Below are 23,364 nucleotides of genomic sequence, written 5' to 3'. Positions count from 1 at the left end.
AATTTGTCAATGTATAGTTTCTGCAGACAGGTAGGACAGGACAGTTGTCTGCTCTACGATATGATAGGTACAAACTTCTTCTGACACCAATATTTGCTTTACAAAAAAAGATCCGAGGTCTTTTAACTTTAAACTATTTTAATTTCAATTGTTACCATTTAGTTTACATATTAATTTGTTATGTTGTTACTAAATTAATAATAATTTAAATCCGAAAAACAATGAACGTCTGATAAACACCGCCCTTACAAACTGTCAAACTCTTAAACCCTGATATCGGAGCCTTAATAATCCGAGACCTCATTACAGTTGCCTCTCTGTTTGACATATTGATTGGTCACGCTACCTGACAAGGAGACGTGAGACGATTACGGCTACTCAAAGGAATATTAAATATTTATTTAAATTCAGTTATTTGCACGAACTGTTGCAGGTATGAGGTGTCATATGAAGAAAAAAAATCACTTAAGGGATAATTTGATTTATATAAAAAAAAGTTTTTTTACTTGTTTGAAAATATTCAAATCTTAGGTCTAAATAGGAGTATAACAGGGTGCTTTTAAGGTTCAATTTTTTAATACTGCTTTCTCTAAATCACTTTAGTAAACTTAGCAGGCAGATATGTAATCACCGAATTGTACAACACGACAACCACCTCTTGCCCTAAACGCATGAATTCTTCATCCTGTCAAAGATATATTTAATTGGTGTCACCAGCATATCATGCCAAATATCATTTTGAAGTCTTAATGCGTTTTTAATGCAACTAATCTGAGTGGTGATTCATTCTCATCGATGAGTGTTATTGGTATTAAGTGTTATAAGTGTTGTTTAAGAGTCGTAAGGCTTACGCGAAGTGTTATCTTACCATTCCGAACCAAAGATACGCTAAAAGCAGCGGCGAGGACTTTGATATATCGTATTTTAGGATTGTACAAAAACGTTATAAATTATATTTAACTCCGATTTATTTATAACTAACAAATGGGTGGTCCAGTCCAGAGTTAGGGTTTAGAATTTTATAGGACTTCGCGTGATGAGATAAAATTATCTGACAGACACAATAAAATAAATTTGAAATTTAATACCAATAAATAGCGATCGGGTTTGATACGTTTTATAGTTAGAGAAGAGTTCATAAGAGAGAGAGAGTTCTAGCTCATAGCAGGGACATAAGGACACATTTACAATGCCGCAACATTTCGAAAATAGGCCTAAAGAAGAAACATATAACCCTAGAGTGACAATTTACATACCTAAACGTTGGTTGAAACCGACAGGTTTTCTTAAATTATTGATTTAATTGTATATCAAGCTAATTTCTTGTAAATAAATTGCTACTGGTTACATGATAGAAAATCAAATTGAAAATTTGGCTGGTCACCCTCAGTACACCGCTCCTTAATATTCGGTCCGTATTTACTGTAAACAGCATTCCGTAGTGTCAGATTTGAGTCATGAGCCGACTAAAGACGTGGCAGTCGATTTCACGCGTCTCAAACGCCTTGCTGAATGCTGTGCACGGACGCAGCCGCTGATCAATTGAACACACCACAACCACTGTACCTGCAACCTGCAGCTGCAGAGTGACATACAGGTTGTCCGGCGTCATATTTCTGATTAAACTATGCTTAAAAAAGGCATATAAACCAGGGGGCCGATTTTTGAAATTCGACCGCTGGATTTCGTGTATTTCGTTCAGTAATATCTCCACTACTAGCCATGTAAATTCTACTAATAGAATTGAAAACGAGTGGTCAATACCAATACAATTTCTATCGCTCGTATTTCAAAAATCTGCATTTCGCCGTTTTCCACCCATTTTCGAGTGACGAAATCGAGCGATCGAAATTCAAAAATCGGCTCCCAGAACGATGTATTTAAATCATATGAAAATGAATGTGCATTGCAATTTTGAACATCACTTTTTCTATTTGTGACCTTTGTTAAGTACGGCACTCCAAACTCTTACGCTTATTCCGAAATTAATACATAACTTACGCCTTGCGGTGTTAAGTGAAAATTATTTAATATTGTCTTCGGTTACCGCGATAGTCACTCATGAAATAAAACTATTAAAACGGATTATATCGCGTATATTAAATTTATTCTACATCCCGACGTTTCGAACCCTTTACAGCGTTCGTGGTCAACGGGTGACCCGTATTTACATACTATGGACGCTGCTATGTCGTTCTGTGATCCAATATTATAAATATTTTTGAATTGTCTCCAACAGAAGATTACGACTTAATTGAGTAGGTATTTTGAGGACCAAATACGCATAATAAAAATACGCATGTACTAAAATATTCGTTTATAATATATAATTACTATATATTATAAAAGAATATTTTAGGGCATGCGTGTTTTGATCAAAATATAAAATAAGCTACACTATCATTACAAAGTAAATACTGTTAACATTTACTATGAATCTCATTATCAAAACAGTAACCGTGAAAATATAAATTCAATCTTATCTCACCCACTTCAGCCCTTAAAAACAAGACTCAATCAATTTTGATTCTTATGACTATGATTTAAAATCTATTGTTAACATCTGGTTCTAAAACGGGATGTTTAGATAAATTTGTCAGTGTTATTTATGAGCCGCGATATGATTTCCACGTTCATGATTTGTATTGTGTTTGAAGCTATTAGTTATTATGGTTTGACAAGCTTATTACACGATATTTCTGATTGAATGTGCCGCGTGAGCCGTGACTGTGGATGTTTATTATTTCTATATCGGTAACTTAAACAATCTTCATTCAGTTTCGATGGTAGAATTATGAACTAGGTATCAAAAGCACAGTAAAATATCGTCGCTGCGCTTACGTGCTCATTTTTTGAAAACCTAAATGAGACCCTGAAAGCTCTAAGTACTTACATAATTTTGAGAGATCACATAGCAGAACTTACAAACGCAACTACTAAAATGTAATATAACGTAATGGACCCTATAATGGACGTGGAACCGGTAATGGGACATAAAACCACAAATCCTCTAAAATAAATATGTAAAAGTAGTTTATAAACACTGGCAATATTTTACCATAAATAAGAGTCATAGAGCTGTTTAAGTTTTACTTTTTATTAATTTCGGTTACTTTTTAAGAAATTGGCGCCAACCCAAAAGTTGTCGTGTCACTGAAAAAAATAACCAGTAAGAATTCTTAACAACTTCGCTAAGAGAGGTGAGTTCATATATTAAATTGTAATTAATTATTACTTGGTGTAAACTAGATTGTGTTTCGTTAATTGCATTTACCATGAGATAAGGTATACAACACATTATGTTGTGACTCTAGAGATGTATAAAAAATAGTGGTATTTTGACCAATCCCATTATAGGAGCTGTAAAACTGCATACCTCCTATGATGGGATAATTTACATAATGATGCTTGCCATGGCGTAATTTCATGTTTAAACAATACAGAAGTATAATGTAGTTACTCGTACGAACTATGTCAGGAGGTCTTCTCGGACTTCGGATAAATTAATATCGTTTTTACAAAATTTTATTTAACTTGCCCTGTTAGTTTGTATACAGGGTGGATTTTCTTTTTGGGTCAGTGAGGGCAGCTACCAGATCCCGTGCTGCGACGAGAAAACGGTCTTAGAAAACCTTCCCTCGATTTCAAATTAATGAAGATTGGCTTTTACAGATTTTGGAAAAAACATACAGGGTGCGAGAAAAAGGTAATTTTTGACAATCTTTTTTTTGATGCCAATCGATCCCATTCCTATTGAGGATCAAAAGCTTGTATGGAACTAAAAAAAAAATTCCGGCTAGAAAAGCCACAAATCGAGGAAAACTTTTCCCATACAATTTGTATGAAAATCAAAACATTTATTTTTCACATGCTATTTTTCTATGCCAATTGATTCCATTCTTATCTAGTATCAATAGTTTCTTTGGGGTCAACTTACGATAATGTACTAAAAAGCCACAAATTAATAAAAACTTTTTCTATAGGTACATTTACTATGGAGAAAATGTGAAATTTAATTTTGACCCAAAAAAACTATTGATACTGGATAGGAATGGAATCTATTGGCATACAAAAATAGCATGTGAAAAATATAAGTTTTCATTTTCATACAAATTGTATGGGAAATGTTTTCCTCGATTTGTGGCTTTTCTAGCCGGAATTTTTTTTTTGTTCCATACAAGCTTTTGATCCTCAATAGGAATGGGATCGATTGGCATAAAAAAAAAGTTTGTCAAAAATTACCTTTTCCTCGCACCCTGTATGTTTTTTCCAAAATCTGTAAAAGCCAATCTTCATTAATTTGAAATCGAGGGAAGGTCTTCTAAGACCGTTTTCTCGTAGCAGCACGGGATCTGGTAGCTGCCCTCACTGACCCAAAAAGAAAATCCACCCTGTATTAGTTAGTGTGGTTCAAATCTTGGAAATGGCATTTGAGCCACTTTCGGATTTCCGATTGAGTTGAAATTTTGGATACGTATGCAAATCGGATGACAATGCAATCGGGTGACAAAAATGACTAATAACTAGTTTTTTGCCAAAAACTTATTCCCTATTCCAATATCTTATACTGATAGGGTATGCCCATTATAGGGGGCCCATTACTGGATCCACGTCCATTACCGGGGTTCCATTACTGGAGCTTTGGTGTCCATGACTGGAGAAAAAAAACATACTTTTAATTTATTAATTATGTGGAAACTAACTGCAGTATCTTTGATACAACACGCCTGAAACATGAAAGAAGGATAGGATATTCATCTTTTAACAAGCTAAGCGGTAGAACTTTTACATGTATCAGGGAAATATCACAAATACTCCAAATTTCCTCTTAAATGTCCCATGACTGGTGCCGTTACTATATATGTCCTTACTAAATTAAGTTATTACTGGATTAATTTAAGGTTTTTTATTAGGTACACCATAGCCTATTTCAAAAATTAATTCGATTTTGGTCAGCCGTTTCGGTTCATCGCTACTTTGACAACGGAACTTTTGAGAACGGATTAATTAAGTATTTGTTCACATGCTTAAAACAAATTTATTAAACAATTTACACAAAACCAACTTCCGTTTTTCTACAATGCTCGGTAGACATATCGTAAGCGACTTGGACAATTATAGACACATACGACTTTTTTGCCCTAAAGCTGTTAATAATAATCACTAACATAAAGAATTGAAAACGATCGATTTTTTATTAAAAGACCATAAGTATCAATAAAATCAATAAAGACGAGGCATAATATGAATATGAACTAGATGAAGATAAGCATTGTAAAACATGAGAGAATTCTGAGAAATCATTATAAATTCTATTTTCAAAGCCGATTTTTGTCGCTAATTCATAAACTATAATGCGATTAGGAACATAGACTTAAAACTACTTTGATGTAAGTTCTAAATTCGGTTGACAAGGAATCGTGCTACATATTTAAAGAATACAGGTTGATAAGTATTATTTTAAACTGTAATACAAACTGTGAACTCTAAGTCAAGGGCTGAAGATCCATTTTATTGTGGATCCTTTATTTTTTATTTAGATTTGAAATAGACAGTCCGTAATTAGCGGAAAGCGGTATTTTGTTAATTTATTGATATAGCAATCAACTAGTGATTGGAATTCCGACACTAGATGTCGTAAAAATGCAGATTGGGGAGGACGCATGTGAATGGTGTATTACGCGGCTACGCCAGACCATAACCTAGTAACTGACATTTTTTAGAAATTTTACTTTTATGCAAATGTGCCATTGATAATCTAAAATACCGACGTTGAAATTAAACGAGAATTAAGAAAATTCTGGGTTTGCAATTCCTTGTAGCGTACAGATTTTAAATGTCTGTACTTTAATGTTGGGAAACAAAAACCAACGGATGCAATATGCGTTAGTATAGTTTTGTGTTAAGTACACTGAAAAATAAGCTTTTCAAACAGAGGCTGAGTTAATAAAGTTGTTCTTAGAATGGCAGTGCTTTCAATTTAAACTTAGTAGGAAACTTAGAACCTTAATAGTAAAACAAAGCAACAGAGACACACATGGATATCTGCCAATTTGTCTCATACAAATCGTTACCGTTAATGACTTACGCAGTTTTAACACTTAACGGACACAGCGTGAGACATTAATGGTATTCGGTGATAGCACGTGAAATCTGACGCAGAACCGTAATAGCGTGATAATGAGGAGATTCGGACTGGGAACGACTGTCGGACCGGAGGCTGTGGGAATGACAGTTGCTTGAGAAACCTATCATCGCTCGTAAAACGCATTGTGTCATTTTATGTGGGGATCATTTTACATCTCGCCGGGTCTGAGGTGTGGTATTTGCTAGTTTCACGATATGGTACTTTATGATTTTTATTACTTATCAAAATATGTATCTAAATTTATTTTCAGTTTAAACGCTTAAAAATGAAAGATCCTATTACCTATATAGTAGCAATAAATATGTAAAAATATTGGAATTAGGGTTTCAATTCTTTTGATGATAAATGTAAACACGATTTATTAATATGTATTTAACGACTCTTACCTTATGAAATACGATAATATATTATACGATAATATATAGTATACGCTGTAGTTCCTTCATTGGCCACCGATCGTAAAACTAAAAACAACTGTATAAGTACTTACCGGGAAGTATATTTAAGTAATTTGATAATAGATTTGGGATTTTGTAGTTGAAATAATAATAAATATTCACAGATCAACCTTCGTAATAGCTCTGCTTAAAAATCTTGTGTACCTACTCGTACCTACCTATAATTTAGATGCCTAACAGATAATATACTGATCGAAACAAACAACTAACAAATGACTGTAAAAAAAAATCATGTAGTCAATCCAATTCACCCAATTACTAAACTCAGTTCCGAGTAGCATTATGATGGAAGGATGTGGGCCGAATGACGCTACACGAGTTAATGTCATAACAGTTTTCACGTTAATGCAAAAGACTTCGTGAATGGGAATTCCTGAATGTTTCCATTCTTATAACCACCTGAGGCGAAAAACTCGGGCGAACTAGATTTTATTTATGAGGTTAATTCTTGTACAAAGGTACCTATATATGTATGTTTCGTATTAAGACCATTTGGTTTGTAGACAAAAATCAGAAAAAGTTATGTTATTCTAACAATATATAATTTAATATGTTAATCAGCCGACTATCTGAGTTTGGTCAAGTAAGTTATTCAAGTAGATTCGTACATTAATATTTTCCTAAGCCACTGACCAAATTAATTGCCTGTAAATCAAAGTCTTACTGCAATAAACTGTATTTTAAAGTCGTCTGATTTGGTTTGTATAGTGTTAACAGGTTTACAAAACAAAATCGTGTGACTTCAATGTTTCATATGGCATGTCAGTCATACGAGTCATCAGACAGACATGTTTTAAAAACATCGTGGACACCTTTGTTTCTTTTGAAGAATGTAGGTTGCGGTTAGCGGTGTTCAGGTGGCCGACTTTACGAAGCAAATACTACTTATAAAACTGATGATAATAAGAAAATATTAAATGGGTACCTATCAATATTTACGCTGATAGTAACACGAGTAACATACCTATCCCAGGGTGATGGGACCATCCCTTTATGAAAAGTTACCTAAACGTGTGAAAGACATAGCCAGTGTGTCGGAATTTCAGTCCCAACTAAAGCAAATACTGCTAGGAAATACAATATATTGTATGGACTAATTCATGAGACCTTAAACTGTGTATTGTTTGTTAGAATATCCTGTATTTGATAATGTACTCTTGACGATCATAATATTAAATATTATATATTAACATAATAATTTATAATGCAATGTAATATTATGAAATAAATAAATATCATATCATATTTATCATATCATATAGGTAGTAGTGGGAATTTCATGTGCGTAGGTAGGTATGCCTAAATAAGTAAGTAAAGCTGTTTTAAAACTACTTAATTGCCAAAAACATTCGAAAAGTCGTAATCAAAGCAAAATTGGAGTCGCTAATATCTTGCTAATATATTTTCGTCTTACTTTATTGGTTTGAAATTTGAGTATAGTAATTGAGACATATAGGTACGCTGATTTTATATGCATTTTATGATCCCTAGTCGCTAATTTACATTAAGCGACCTCTTGGCGTTTATTTAATGAATGTCGAACCATAAAATAAACGTAAATGGAAATTTATTAACAGTTAACAATAAAATAAAACTAATAAAACGTATTTACTATTCGATTTTAAATTAAGTAGGTACGTTTTTTATAAGGACTCCGGAAAGATGATACAGAGTTTCCTCTTATACTAAGGGGATTACGTAATAATTTGTCTATTTGTATTTATTTAATAAGTAGGTTTAGGTTTAAGATGTTTATTTCTCAAAAGATTACAAGAATAATCACTTCCTGAGAAATACATGTTTACACTAACATAATACTAAGGAGAGGATAATTAATCATTATACAAAAATTACAAAGCCAATTCTAAACAACTAAGTATACAACTATCTAAAACTATTCTATTACTTATTAAATATAAAGCGGGTAGATATAAGTATATTTATAAATGTATACATGTATACCTATGTCTAATAACTGGCTATTAAATCAAAAACACTAACTCGGACACTTGATAATGTTATCATTAATTGCTTAAGTGCTTTAAATGTAAAAGATAATACGACAAGCCATAATCCTAGAAAGAATTTCGGACAAATTAATGAAGGAAATATTGGAAAGTTTATCGGAAACATCATTTACTAAGATATGTTAATGTATTGATTGTATGATGTATTGATTACTTGTATTATAATGTATTGTTTAACAGAACTACCCGATTCGAAGTAGGTACTCTATTACACACCACAATACTCTCAAAAGTAGAAAATAATACTGAAATTACAGCAATTTATTAAGTACCTAGATACAATAAACAGGCAGACATATGGCCAAACCAATCTCTTTCAGTCAATCTTTACATAGCGGAAATTAATCTAGTCTCTTTCTTCAATTTCTACATAGTAGTAGTGATATTATTAAAGATTGACTGAAAGAGATTGGTTTAAACGCCAAACAGATTAAACGCCAAATGACTGACATTATTTCACTGTTATTTATTTGGATAGGTATTGTCACAGATTAGCAATTTAAATAGTTTCATTGCGATTGCTAGTTTTCCAGATCTTCAATAGTTATCAAAAGTAGCGGATCAGAGTACGCCTGCAAAGTATACCTACCAATCGTTAACGGCTTAACAAAAACAGATATTATTATGTCTCTATATGTTTAACAATTAAACTGTAATACAGGCTTTTGAATGCCAACTGGTACAGATTTATCTCATTTAAGACAAGTATTTGAAAGTGGTAGATACTTTTGGTGCGTTGTTTCATCCGCTATACTATTGGTGGTGACTGTACCAATAGGTCGATACTTTCTTCTGCTGGCAATTTGGTTTGCCAGACGAAAACATAATAGTATTTTATACAATCGTGATATAATGGAGAGCTTTTCAGTCGAGTACCGTGTTTAGGCAACGAAGCTTGCTGAGTTGCCTAAGTAAAGGTACGAGATTGAAAAGCTTGATTATATCACTATTGTATACAATACTTTTTCTACGAGTCAACAAAAAAAAATACTTAAAACTAGTAGAAGAATCATAATTATATGTAGGTAAAAATACCAAAAGTATACAACTAAGATGCGCAGCCGCGATACCTTCATACTCGTACGCGACCCGGCCCCCGCACCCCGCGCCCCCGGCCGGTTGGTCAACGACACCTTCTCGTAACTCATGAGGCCCTGGTACTTGCTCCGCGCTTTCGATTGGTCAATTTCATTATAGTTGACTAAACTGTATCGAAATGAATATTATAGTTGACTAAACTGTATCGAAATGAATATTATAGTTGACTAAACGGTATCGAAATAAATATTATAGTTGAGTTAGGGTCCCATAGTGAAAAAAGTATGCGATTTCACTTTGGTATACGAAGTCTTAATTCAAGCATTGCAGTCGACGAGTAGAAAAAGTAATTAACAAGTGTGTTTACCTCATTCCAGGTGCTGTGTGGGGCAGGGGTGGCGGGCGACGTGTTGACGAACGCGAGTCGCGTGCGCCGGTCGCCTCGACAGCATCACCGCGCGCCGTAAGTATCTACTCTACAATGTTCTTAATATCTTACTCACAGAACAAGTAGAATGGCGATGCGAGCAGGGTACGTGTCGCCGCGGGGTTTTGAGCAAACGCTCGCATGCTACTCGCCCGCGCTGACCGAAAATGAAGTAAACATGCCTTTTTGCGCCACAATAATGTTCAGATTAAGAAGCCAGACATCAAATCTGTTTAAAGGAGGCGTATCCATTCACCACGCACACAATTTTTTACTACCGTTGCGCGAGTGTTAGTAAATGTGGAGAGGAACGAGCGGCGACACCGGTTCCGATACTAACTGTGCGCGATAGCCATTCTAACCTCTTTAATATGTTCTGTGATCTTACTACTTATACTACTATTTACTTCGATTCTTTTAAGTTTACTCATTTTCCTTACGACTAGGACACGAAACGAACACTCTAGGCGTGCCTTCCGCGGTCATCGGGTAACTTTTAAGATGCCCACGACCAGACGGTATCACTCTGTATACCTACGATAGGTTTCAGATATAGGTACCTGCTCAGAAGGTACAGCTTGCAGCTATGGTATAGCTCCCAGCATGCAAGAGTTCAAATGTAAACTGTGACAAATTGCTAGTTGCTATGTAATAAACTATTTCACAATCAGATGTACGGTCAGCTGCAGAGATAAGTGACCCCTCCTGCATACAATCAGTCTATGCAGGGGGAGTCACCTTTCTCTGCAGCTGACACTACTTCACAACAAATCTGCCAGTAGCTTAATTCTATTACTTTACTTTACAGTATCGAAGAAGAGTGGAAAAGATCGCATTGGCGCGAGATGCAGCAACTGTTGGTGCATGAGGCCGGTAGGAACCACAGCGACGGCGTGGACTGCTGCCCCACCGTGCACGAGATGACCGCGCCTCAGGGCGGCCGCGCCCGCAGCGGGCTCTACGTCGAGCTCTACCGGGACGGCGAGAACATCATGCAGCTCTACGAAATCTCCTGCGCGGCGGGCGTCGTAGACAAGCCATGCCGGTTCGTCGACGCCAGACTCTACAACCAGTCTCGGTGCGTCCAGAAGTACTCCTACTCGTACGCTTTAGTGCGGCCCTACGGCACTGATCAAGCCGCTACGGAAAACCCGCATCGCCACAGAAGGGAGCGACAAGGAATGGCCTTCAAAAAAGACGGCGATATCACCGTCTCTGGCGGCTGGTCCATGGACTACGTCCAAGTGCGCTCCGGCTGCGAATGCCAAATCATCCCCACCCTCAAGCAGAGGAAAAAAAGCCAGCACAAAAACAAACTAGAACAGCACAAGCAGAAGAAAAGAACGAAAGAACTCGTGAGAGAAAGAAGGAAATACGAGGAAGGCGACGAGACCTGATTGTGGAACTCAGTGCTAGTGTAATCCAGTGGGACTTTGAACAAATTTACGAGGATTTATCTCGACTTAGTATTACGGGAGTGTCTTCGCATCTAGTTTTCGTGATTCAGTCTGCCGATGGTGGGCCAAGGACAGTTTAGTTTTAAGCAATTAGATGCGGAGACATTTGAGCTAGATTACAAGACGATGTGACTCAGATGTTCCAAAGCTAAATACATCACTAAAGTTGCGCTTAAGATTATGGAGGTAGAGGTAGTTAGCAATAATTACTTACCGGGGTCACTTTCACATTTCGCAGTAGCAGTAAATATTATGGCTACTGACGACCCAACCAACCACTATAGCAAATTTATAGTCTAGCTATTTATCGCTAACTTCTTACGCCCAGGAGCCAATTGCATACTTATCTACAGATCTTAGTAAGAAATCTTGTATCCAGCTAGTACTTTTTTATGAAATTGACCTATTGGATATCGGTTTTGTACAGTTTATCAATTCACAAGAGTTAGTCCAAATTTTATTAATGTGTCATAAATTGTCCATGAAAAAGTGACCTAAATTAAAATGTCTATTCTTTGTGCTTTTGGCCATTATTATTATTAAAGAAAACTCTGCAGAAGAAGGCATTAAAAATTCTGACAGTTACTCGAACTGTAGTATAACAATGGAATAAGTTGTTTTAAGTAGCGCATTATTTTTTTCAACATTTTACAGTATAATGTCATTTAGAACCTCATGCTTACTTCTGTGAAGTTCTTACAAATCCTGATAAAATTAAGTATCATACGCACTGGATTCTGTTTTATTTCGTCTTGTAAAAGTACGTTATGTTACCGATGCGACATGTCAGGTGTAAGCTTGGTTGTAAGAAGCCAATCGGTTGATTGTATCTATTGTATTTATTTTCGAAATTTCGTCTATATAGTTACGCTTCTTGTTAGTATTGTATAGTTGGTCTTGAATGAATTAAACGGGACGAATACGGTGCCTTGTGGAACTGATGTGCCTTAAATACCATTGTTAACCGTTCATTGTTAAACATGCATTGTATACCCAATGTTTAGAGAACTTCATTTGACATTAATTTTAAAGTCAGACAGATGATTTTTTAAATAACATAGTTCATAATATTGTGAAAATATCACAAGTATTGGCAGTGAAGAGAATAATTCAAATAATATAGAATTTCAAAATACATTTGATGTTTCCGAAGAATTAGTAATTCAGTATAATGCTATTATTGTTTCACATCACCCGGCAAAGATGTTCCATTGATTATTACGCTCTCTTCCTCTTAAAATTAAGAATATTTATTCAAAGTTAACATTTTAGATTTTTGTTATCATTGTAACGGTACTTACTACGCTAGGCATAAGTGCGAGTCAAAGATCTGTATTATTTTCTATTTTGTAATACTTTTATTGTATTTAAAACGTAGTTGTTTAAGGATATTCATTTATTTATACTGTTTAATACGAGGTATTCCGATTTTCAGTATGAATGTTGAATGTATGTTGAAATCGCTTCCATAAAATGTTATGAATGTAAATAAATAACACAGTAGTATTGTTGACTGAGATTATTTTGTGCATTTAGGTGTGTAATTTAATAGCAAGACAGATATTATAACAATAATTTAAAATACAGTAGCATTCGTCAAATTCGAAGCTTTAAATTATTCGTGTCACTAGGAATCTGATAATAGCGCCATCTACCGACGAGTAGCCAAACAGCTAAAAATAAATTAAATAATATTATAATAACGATTACACACTGTATTTCGTCTAATAGAAATAGACAATTGATTGAACCTTTAAAATGACACAAGATAAAGAGACAAAATATATTCCGATTTAACGACAGTAGACCGTCAAGTTTGTATTGTTAATTACTTAGTATCACAAAACAGTGCCATGTTCGTAATTAGTGTAAGCCATTTTTCATTTAAATGTGAATAATTTGTCATTCGTGTAATTTCATGTAGTCAGTTTTGTACTTAGATTTTTATACGTACATCAACTCTGCCACCGAATTTTAATTGATGTAAAATAAAAATTAATTACTATCTACCAATGCGTGAATAAATAAATGATCATAAGTTAAAAACATACCTCAATCAATTATTTTGTAAATACATAAAAATGTCAGTATATTGTCCAGCATTATTAATAATTATAAATACTTCACGATTTATTGTTGCCGTCAAAATGAAATTTTAAATGAAATAAAAAAAAACTGAAACAGAGAAATTGTTTTATTTTTACTATGTACCTAAATTAAATGTTAATAGTATAAATTCAAATTAAGATATTTTTTAACTTATTTCTATTATTAGAAAACTTACTTACTTACAAAGAAATGTGTCATTGTAATCCTACTTTAACTAAGTTATTTTTAACTTACAAATACACAGAGATCTACATTATTATGTAATTAAAACACTGTGAGTCTAAGTCTTAATTTAACTTAGATCCACTAAGCTCAGTCATGGTCTGAAACAAAAAAAACGCAATAATTACAATTAAATCAATTTTTTCAATTACTATTTAATAGCGGAAAAAAAGAAATACGTTATATATATAGCGGATATTTATTATTTTAAGAATCAATCCGACTTGCGACCACAAATATAGGTAGGTAATTAATGTATCTATAAAATAACAGATGGTTTCCAAATATAATCGGTACCAAATTTTTATTTAACAAATATGTATAATCATAATGGAAGTTTTGCTGTTTTCGTCATCCATCCAATTTTTATGCTATGCGCCATCTTTTGGGGAGTAGCGTTACTAGTTCCTACGTAACAGTAAACTTAACTACATTACCATGTACGTACACTGGCAACACCACTTAGCCAACTATTTCTAATGCAACTGAACAGATGGCGCTAATGCAACTATTGGTGTTGTGTATCACGAATTACTATTTCATTACTGGTGACTGGTGGTAACCAACTAACCACCCGGTGACTATCGATAGCTACTTGCAAGGGAGTTTTTCTTCATTAATATCTGATTTCTAGAGAATAACTTTTTCTCAAAACTTTTTCTTGTGTTCTGTTTAAGCTAATTATGCCACTTAATTGTCGCTTTTGGTAGAGGAGAGTAACAAGCTAACAACATACCCAGGTATCTCGTGCTGAGATACATGCCCGCGAAGCCGGCCAGTACAGCTGCCAACTGCGCCATCCCGCTCCACCGCTTCTGCTCGTGGAAACGAGCTCGTTCACGAGGCAACACTTCGCTGACTGTCACGTAGAGAAGAGTGCCAGCCGCTAATGCCTGAAATTCCAAATAGTTGGGGGTCAATAAAACACTATGCGTATGAAGAGGACCCTAGCTGTCTCACACAGCCGGACCCGTCTTCATTACTCGGGTACAGGACTATAGTTACTTAGGTACCTGTATGATAGGTACAGCCTTTTAGTCGTGTATAGTCTGTACAGCGTCACTCCCCGCACCCAGGGTTGGGCAAAATACTGGCTTCCACGTATTTGAAATACAAATTACAAAATACATTTTTAAAAGTATTTGAAATACAAAATACAAACTACTTTGGTGACGGGTATTTGAAATACAAAATACAAATTACAGTGTTTAAAATAATGTATTTCAATTACAAAATATACCTTTATTTATTTTTTTGTTTAGCATTTAGTTTTAACGTTAACGAATATCCTTTCATATAAACTTATAGGGTCATTGCGCTAGTTTTCGTCCAGCTCTAGTTTACGTCCACTTGACGAAATTTGAATATATATCTACATTCCTGCACAAATTTGGACTGATTTCAATCCTTATGTCTAAGGCGTCTAAGCAATATATCTGTCTACATATAACAATGATATTTCGCAATGAGTTTTTCGGAACTATGTACGAAATATCATTTGATATTTACCAGTCGCTTTTCGGTGAAGGAAAACATCGTGAGGAAACCGGACTAATTCCAATTACGGCCCTAGTTTACCCTCTGGGTTGGAAGGTCAGATGGCAGTCGCTATCGTAAAAACTAGTGCCAACGCCAATTACTGGGATTAGTTTCCAAGCGGACCCCAGGCTCCCATGAGCCGTGGCAAAATGCCGGGACAACGCGAGGAAGATGAAGATTTCGCAAAAAGTAGTAAATTAAAAATGAAATATATATTTGATAAACCGTCAAGTCGTCGAAAACTAGTGCATGGACGGAAACTACTGCAATGACCCTATCCCCTAGATTTAAACGAAAAGTTCCACGCAGAAGTTGACCTAATATAGATCCAGTATCCAGCCAATGAAAATTGTATCTCGGCTGGATCGGAGGTTCGCGGTCGGCTCACAGCTTGTGCGAGAGATTAGACATTTTAGGATTATATAATTTAATAAAATGTATTTATAGAAATGTATTTTGAAGCTTGAAGTATTTGAAATACAAAATACTAAATACATGTGAGTGCAGTATTTGAAATACCAAATACAAAATACTTTTGAGGTAGTATTTGAAATACAAATACAAAATACTAATTTGTATTTCAAATACGTATTTCAAATACATGTAATTGAAATACTGCCCAACCCTGCCGCACCAACGGCGATCCGCCGGCAAATAGTGCCCCACATGCAACGTACAGCGCGAGTAACTTTAGTTACCTGCATAGATAATAGCCAGCTACAGAATCCTGAATAAGGTATACTCTTGTGCGGTCTCAAGCCCTGCGCCAAGTGCAATACCGGCTACAGGACAACCGGCAAATAGAGTGCCACGCAAGCCACGTGTGCGCGCAGCGTGTGGCTTACCTCGCAAAGCCGTACCCGGGCACTCTTCATAGCTCATAATAGGAATTACTTAGGATTACCTGCATAATGGGAACAGCTACAGAGTTCTGAATACTCTGTACCGCCTCAAGCCCCGCACCAAGGGCAATGCCGGCCACAGAACCACCGGCAAATAGTGCCACCCATGCCACGTGTGCCCACAGTGCGCGGCCAGCCGCGCACAGCTCGGCGCCCAGACAGAACCCAACCACGAACTTGTGGGAGGCCACTGCGCCGAGAAGTAGTAGCACCTGTAAAATAATTATAAAAAAAATACTTAAATACTCGGACCTCTACTATCCTATGATAGTAGTAGTATCACGAATACTTAGTAAATTACCACTTCAGTGCTTTCATGCTTTGTACCTAAATGTTCCACGTTCAGTTATTGATCAGGGAAACTGAAAGCGGCGATATATTTATTATATTAGTCGTATATAACGAATTTGCAACCGACCACCGGTATGACTTGTGTGACTTGGTTGTAACATGTTATGAATACTTAATTAGTCTCCGTACAAGTGACTCATAAAAATAGCCTTTTACCTCCACTTTTTGAGCTAAAATCTACAATCTACAATAGGATATTAGTTAGTAATTAAAAAAAAAAATAATAACGATCCTTGAAAATGTTAACAAACGCAAAATAGTTATTGTCACCAAAGCAAATTGATTGGAAGCATTTAAAATCCTGGCTAAAAGCGAGACTAATCTAATTATAATATTTTGCTTTTACTTTTGTATATTTACACCGTCAGCCCTATAAACCATACTTTGACCATAGATCATCCAAATTGAGGAAACCATAATAGGTATATCAAGTATTTCAAAGATATATATATTATGTATATGTACCGTCTTATTTTTAGATTTAATTATTAACTTATTCAAATATTTATTAATATGTTTATTTGTATTCTTCGAACCAGTTGAACGACGTAGTAATCTAACGTGTAGGAGAATACGCACGAGAAAAAGAAATGTTTCTAAACATAACATTTTACGATAACTGTTTTTGTAAGTAGATTTTAAGATTTTCTAGTTGTATCTTTTGACATGAATAATTTTGTTTAGGTCGTTCTAGGTGGAACAAAATAACTGTTAATTCTACTAAATTACATGAACTAACGGTCAAATTCGACCTGTATCAATAGAACTTAATTATTTGTAATATAAGAAAAAAATGGGGTCCATGCTGCATACCTAATACCGACGTACTTACTCTATATTTCTAACACATTTCACTTACGTCAATGTCTTGTAATTGTGGTCGACTCGAACCTTAGCGTATGACTCAACTTATAGTTGCCCCTTGCTGAGTCTAAGAACAGAGTAAGTAACTACGAGTACGGTACGTAGGTACCTATAATATATACTTCAATAGGTAGGTACTGTAAAATGGGGTGAGTAGGGTTCGCGGGGAGAGTCGGGTTATGAATGGGGAGAGAAGGGATGAAAGGGGGGTGAGATGGATTTTTAAGGCTACTGCTACAAAAATAATGTGTTCCAATTTAAAATGGAGCTAGAGTAATACTCATAATAAAGTAAAAATCGATCCAACAGTCTTCCAAAATCACCTTTGTATGAAAACCCAACTCACCCCAAATACGAGGGACTACGGGTGAGGTGGGATTTCCTGTTTATCGTCAAAGTTATGAAATGGAACTACCCAACATCAAATACAAACGTCCGGAACGCTTATTATATACACCATTTAGTTTGTATATGTACAAATAAAATGTTATCGAAGTTTGAATGTCAGTTTTGCACCTCCTCACCCCATTTTACGGTACCTATGTATTGGAGGACCGGTAGCTATTTGAAAATAACATTAACTTTGCAAATAAAACATCATTGGCATCCGGATGTATTCAAAGTAAATTCCTTCCGTCTAGTAAGTAGTAGGTACCTTAGTTATAGAGCTGGATCTCTAGAAATGATCTAAATAAGATGACACAATACGAGCTCCAAATCTAATTGCGGCAGTCGATATAAATCTAAATAACAGGTCAATTCGAACGTACCCTGACACTAGAATGATATCTAACTGATGTCATTCAGTTATCAGGCATTTCGCTTGTACTTGTCCATACATGTATTGGCGGGCGAGACGCACGATAATTAAATAACATCATTAAGATATCATTCTGACGTCAGTGTAAATTCGAATTGGCCTGTAAGATAAACTAACGAAATAAGTAACGAATGTCTTCTGACCTTCACAATGAGCGCGTTATCTTCCGCTATCACTGCGGCTTAGAGTTTGGCCTATATGGGACATGATCACATGATAGCATTTGGAATGATACAATACTTAGTCACTAAATTAATGTGTGACTATATTATCGACTATCGTCTGTTAGTAGTTACTGACTACCTCTACTGCTGTCCCCATCATTCAAGTTTGATTTGAGACCCTCCGTAGAGGTACCTACACTTAACGTACACTTGACATACCTACACGTATATTGATTATGGTTAAAAATGTCTACTCCAGAACACACAGTTGCATCATCTTCGTGAAAAATATACATAGGTCCTTACAATTCGTAGGTACGTTCGTTGGTAAATTCTAATTAGTATAGGTAATCTAATTTCAAAAATAAATAGTTGTTTGTTTTACAAGGGGGCAAAGTTATTGTTTAACCGCTCGTGCTAATATTGATACCCGAGTAAGCGAAAGATCCCAAAAAAAGATTCGAAAAATGGAATCTTGAGCGTTGCGAGGGTTTCAAAGCACGAGGGTTAAACAAAATTTGCCCCCGAGTGAAACACAAAATTTTTCACCACACCAACCCGAAGCAAATATTAAATGTAAAATATCAAACAAAATCAAACCAAATCAAATCCAAATGAATGTTATTAAATATTTATCATCCAAAATCATCATTTAAAAGTAAATTCTACCAGCAAACATAGGAAAACAACTCAAAATTTGCATTTGATTAGGTACTTTGCCTCACATGTGAATAAAATGCAACTTTGCTATCAGTTTTTGAAGTGCAAAGTAAGCCTTTCCGAGCTGGTGTGGTGAAAAAAACCATTTTGCATTGCTTTTTTGAATGAATTTGAATAAAAGTGGTGTAGGTACCTTTATACTCAATATTAACACAATTTTGATGACTATAGGTACTAGCTGATGACATAGTTCTAGTATGAAGTGCATATTTATTCATTGCAAATATTGCAATCTATCCATGTCACTTCAAGTGCTCTAGTTAGTAGTCATTGTAATACATTATACATACCTTTACGACATTGTTTTAAAGTGGGTCATATTTATCTTCTAGATAGGTAGTCACCAGAATTATACTGTATAGGTATTAATAAGCAGTCGAAATTATGCGTATTTTAGTATATTTACAGTACGCTAATTTACCACCCTATTGCGGTAACTGGCACAATACGTGCATTATATTGAAAATTTAAAGGGCCATATGTACTGTAAAACGTTGTACAATATCGTAATGTACATATTATCGTGCTACTTTTCGCCCTAGTGCGGTAATTAGCACTATACATGCCTATGTCGAAAATTTAAAGACCCATTATCTACTGTAAAACTTTAGATTGTTTAAAGTTTAAACGTTTCAACGTTTTATATTAGTTTCTAAATTACTGAGGACGAAAGAAGGTTACGCTACGAAATCAGTGTAGTATTGATGTCAATTTAACAAATCTGAATTTGCCTTTAGGACAGATAATAGTCATTGTGTAATATAACAACACTTGCGCGTTAAATACCTATTAAAACAATGACTTGATATCTACTCCGTCAAACACCAATAAACCACGTTCCATTTTTTATTGTTTTAATGATTGAGAAGTGTAATGTAACGCAAGGTCCATTTGATAAGTGTTAGTCATGGTGTCCAATTTGTCCAATGTCATTGCGTCTCACTCTCTTATTAAGCAAAATGTGAGACGCAATACACATTGGACAAAGAAATTGGGTAGGTGGAATACCATCCTTAGGTATACCTATTTCCATTGTTTCATTTTAAAGATGCTTACATGTGCCATTGCGACACTTTTATGAATTCCAGTCCAATTTGAACGTATCTAAATGATGTCATTTTCGTTTGTACTTGTCCGTACATGTATTGGTCGAACGAAACGCACGATAACTAAATGACATCATTCTGATGTCAGTGTACTTTCGAATTGGCTTTTTCGTCTTCGGCTTTAGCAAAATTCTCTCACAGTTCATTTAAAAACATTGTTTAACCGGCACATATTATATTATACTCGTACATATAGCATTATAAAATTAACTTAGATTCCTACATTTTACGACGTGGGTAGGGTTTTGTTTCCTGTTTTAGTTGTTACTCCTCATGATGTCACTAACATTTACTCGTATGTACTGTACATCAGTTTTTAGATGACATCGCCAGATGGCCAGCATTTATAAAATAGGTTATTGCAATACAACATGCTCCCCTCATTAATACACATCAGATTTCGCCATAAGATAAAAATAAGTTTTTGGCAAAAAAATCATTTTTGGTACAAGCTTTTATCGCTGACTGTACTTTTCTTACGACAGACAACTAATACTCATCGAGACAATTCTAAAAACCCCTAACACAATTAGGTTGCGTTGTTTCATCACAGAGTTCCTATGGCCACCTCCTGTCTCCATCATCAGATCAGCTCGATGGTACCATAATATTTCATTGTCACCCGACTTACATGTGTATGCAAAATTTCAGCTCAATCGGAAACCAGGAAGTGGATCAAATTTAACTTGCAAGATTCCATTACATAGTAGGTACATACAGGCCGACCTAATAAAAGTGTTACCTGTGCTGAACTTTTTTGCAATCCTATTGCGAGTCCTTCTAGCAAACTATGCACGAACAACGCGCACAACAGCCCAATAAATCCAGAAGAAGTCTTATTGCAGGGTTCAGTGTGACTGACATGACACATCCTCGGATTCTCCGTGTCACCACAACACCTCCTAGCGTCCATCTCTCCATCAGCCCCTCTCAAATCGTCATGATGCCGCAGCAAACTTGTCTGCTCAGTCCCATAACTCTGTCTTTGGTGTCCAGGCCTGTCTCCGTTCCCATAGAAAATATGCACTATTTCATCTACACAGTAAACCATGAAGAATCCAACACAAAGAAGAATTTCTGAAAACTGCGGAAGATCCTCCCTTGCTTCTGGTAGCATGTGCACTAGAGATGTCGCTAGAAGAACGCCGGCGCCAAAGCAGAGTAAACAAGATATGGTCAAAGGATGTCTTTGTCTTGTACTTTCCGATATTCCAGCTGGTATCATGCCTGTGAAGAAGGATCCTAAGCCCAACGCCAAGCAGGCGATAATTTTTGCCGTTGTTATTTCCATTTTTAGGACACTTAACGCACCGTTTTTTTTTTGTGAGAAACACTTAAATAATGCTTTTGTTTTCTTTCTTGTCAAACACACGTCCACACTTAACAATCTAAATAATTGTAAAGGTTCTAAACATGTCTTCCGTTACGTCGTATAAACGTGTCTGCCGTTTCAACAGAACCCTATCTGTACTATTTGTACACACCGTTATCACAATCAAAATACAAATGTTCTCACGTGCGCACATGTATATTTATTAAATGATATCGCAATATAACATATTCGTTGTCCAACCGCCGGCGCGGCCGATTCGGAATGGAGCGAAATTATCCAAAACATACGCTAGCAAAAATTTACTTGAAGAGCAAATAACAATAGGTAATGCGTTCTTGTGCGTAAACAATAAGATTCATATTCGCATAATTCTTCGCGTTGAATCAAGAGAATCATCAGACCCATCCAGTTACACTTGACCCCTTTAGTTTTGCACAGCTCAAACAATGTTCAGGAAGAACTAGTGCGTAATGAACGTTCTGAGGTCAAGTGGGATTGGTTTATAGACAAAGAGGAAATACGTAATACACGCCCTTTGTAGTGGTACTGTTGGCAAAATTAATTTTATTTTCATGAGATTTATCTCATTGTGCACCTACGTAATTTACTCAATGTAATGACTTTATGACCAATTGTTACCTTATTAAGGTAATGATATCGTCATACCGTTATATACTGTTACATCATTTTCAGCCATTAGGGCACAAGACGAGCAAATCACATATAACGATATAGGTAGTTCGTTATATATAAATCTTCTTTGTTTTAAATCATTTTACAGCATGTAACATACCAATGGATAATTAATTCAAATGCTTCAGTTACTTTATTGTTTCAAAATATATACTACTCCGATTCCACAATCAGGCCAATTCGAACCTACACTGACATCAGAATGATATCTGACTTATGTCATTTTCACCAATACATGTACGGACAAAAACGTCGGACGAAAGCTGTCATCATATAGATAAATCATTCTGTATGTCAGAGTGTATTGGGCAGTGTACAGAACTGACCTGAAAGTTCATGATTTTTTTTAATTTGTCGTTTGTTTTTTATTAATAAGTCTGTTTTGCCTATTAGTCCTATGTAGTCCCTATAGAACGAGCAGTCGACTAGGCAGCACTTATAAACATTGTTGATTCACATCATGAGTCACTTCAGTTGATTGATTCTGTTTCAAGTAGCTACTTGTAATATTTCTACAAGAACAAAGGTTGACAAAAATACAAATACACAATGAATATAGGTACCTAGCATTAATAAGCATTTCAACGCATTTATTGTAGTAGGTTCAATACAATGTTGTAATTTTATTATTGTATATAATTTTGCAATTTATTTTAGACTTAGATACCTACCGTAACTTACAAAAAGTCCCTAGCATGTCATTACCCTGATTATTACTTTTAATTGGGTCTTAGTAAGAATTACTAATTTATTAATTACCTAACCGACTTCCAAATCTAAAAGGAGGAGGTTATCAATTCGGTTGTATGTTTTTTTTATGTTTGTTACTCCATATACCCTCCTCCAATTGAGGGGGGATTTAAATCTTCTCGGGGCAGAGGTGTAGGGTTGGAGCCGGTCTACCTAGCTTTATTTGACGTTCATAAGCGCATTGTAATTATGCCTACTTGAATAAACTATCTTTTATCTTTTTATCTTTTATCATA

At 35.4% G+C, this 23,364-nt stretch overlaps 2 protein-coding genes across 3 annotated transcripts in view; one reads left to right on the top strand and one right to left on the bottom strand.

Moving 5' to 3' along the window:
• The window catches only part of LOC134656464 (uncharacterized), a 123,870-nt gene extending 111,932 nt beyond the window's left edge, over nucleotides 1-11,938 (top strand). Inside the window, exons 4-5 of one of the 2 annotated variants that reach the window (XM_063512003.1) lie at nucleotides 10,049-10,134; nucleotides 10,907-11,938. In XM_063512003.1, coding sequence (XP_063368073.1) covers nucleotides 10,049-10,134; nucleotides 10,907-11,495 — 675 coding nt within the window. In that variant the 3' untranslated portion in view covers nucleotides 11,496-11,938. The remainder of the gene's footprint in view (nucleotides 1-10,048; nucleotides 10,135-10,906) is intronic. The other variant, XM_063512001.1, reaches the window with a different exon arrangement.
• Nucleotides 11,939-13,848: 1,910 nt separating this feature from the next.
• LOC134656463 (zinc transporter ZIP3) lies at nucleotides 13,849-21,643 on the bottom strand. Its single transcript, XM_063512000.1, has 4 exons — nucleotides 21,095-21,643; nucleotides 16,330-16,539; nucleotides 14,623-14,779; nucleotides 13,849-13,987 (listed from the first exon to the last, which is right to left on the bottom strand). The coding sequence occupies exons 1-4, from the start codon at nucleotides 21,641-21,643 to the stop codon at nucleotides 13,977-13,979; spliced, it is 927 nt and encodes a 308-aa protein (XP_063368070.1). The 3' UTR covers nucleotides 13,849-13,976.
• Nucleotides 21,644-23,364: the final 1,721 nt, after the last annotated feature.

The sequence above is a fragment of the Cydia amplana genome, chromosome 18, assembly GCF_948474715.1.
Source record: "Cydia amplana chromosome 18, ilCydAmpl1.1, whole genome shotgun sequence".
NCBI classification, from domain to species: Eukaryota; Metazoa; Arthropoda; class Insecta; order Lepidoptera; family Tortricidae; genus Cydia; species Cydia amplana.
The sequence above is the reverse complement of the archived record's forward strand: the minus strand, read 5'-3'. Positions and strand labels throughout refer to the sequence as shown.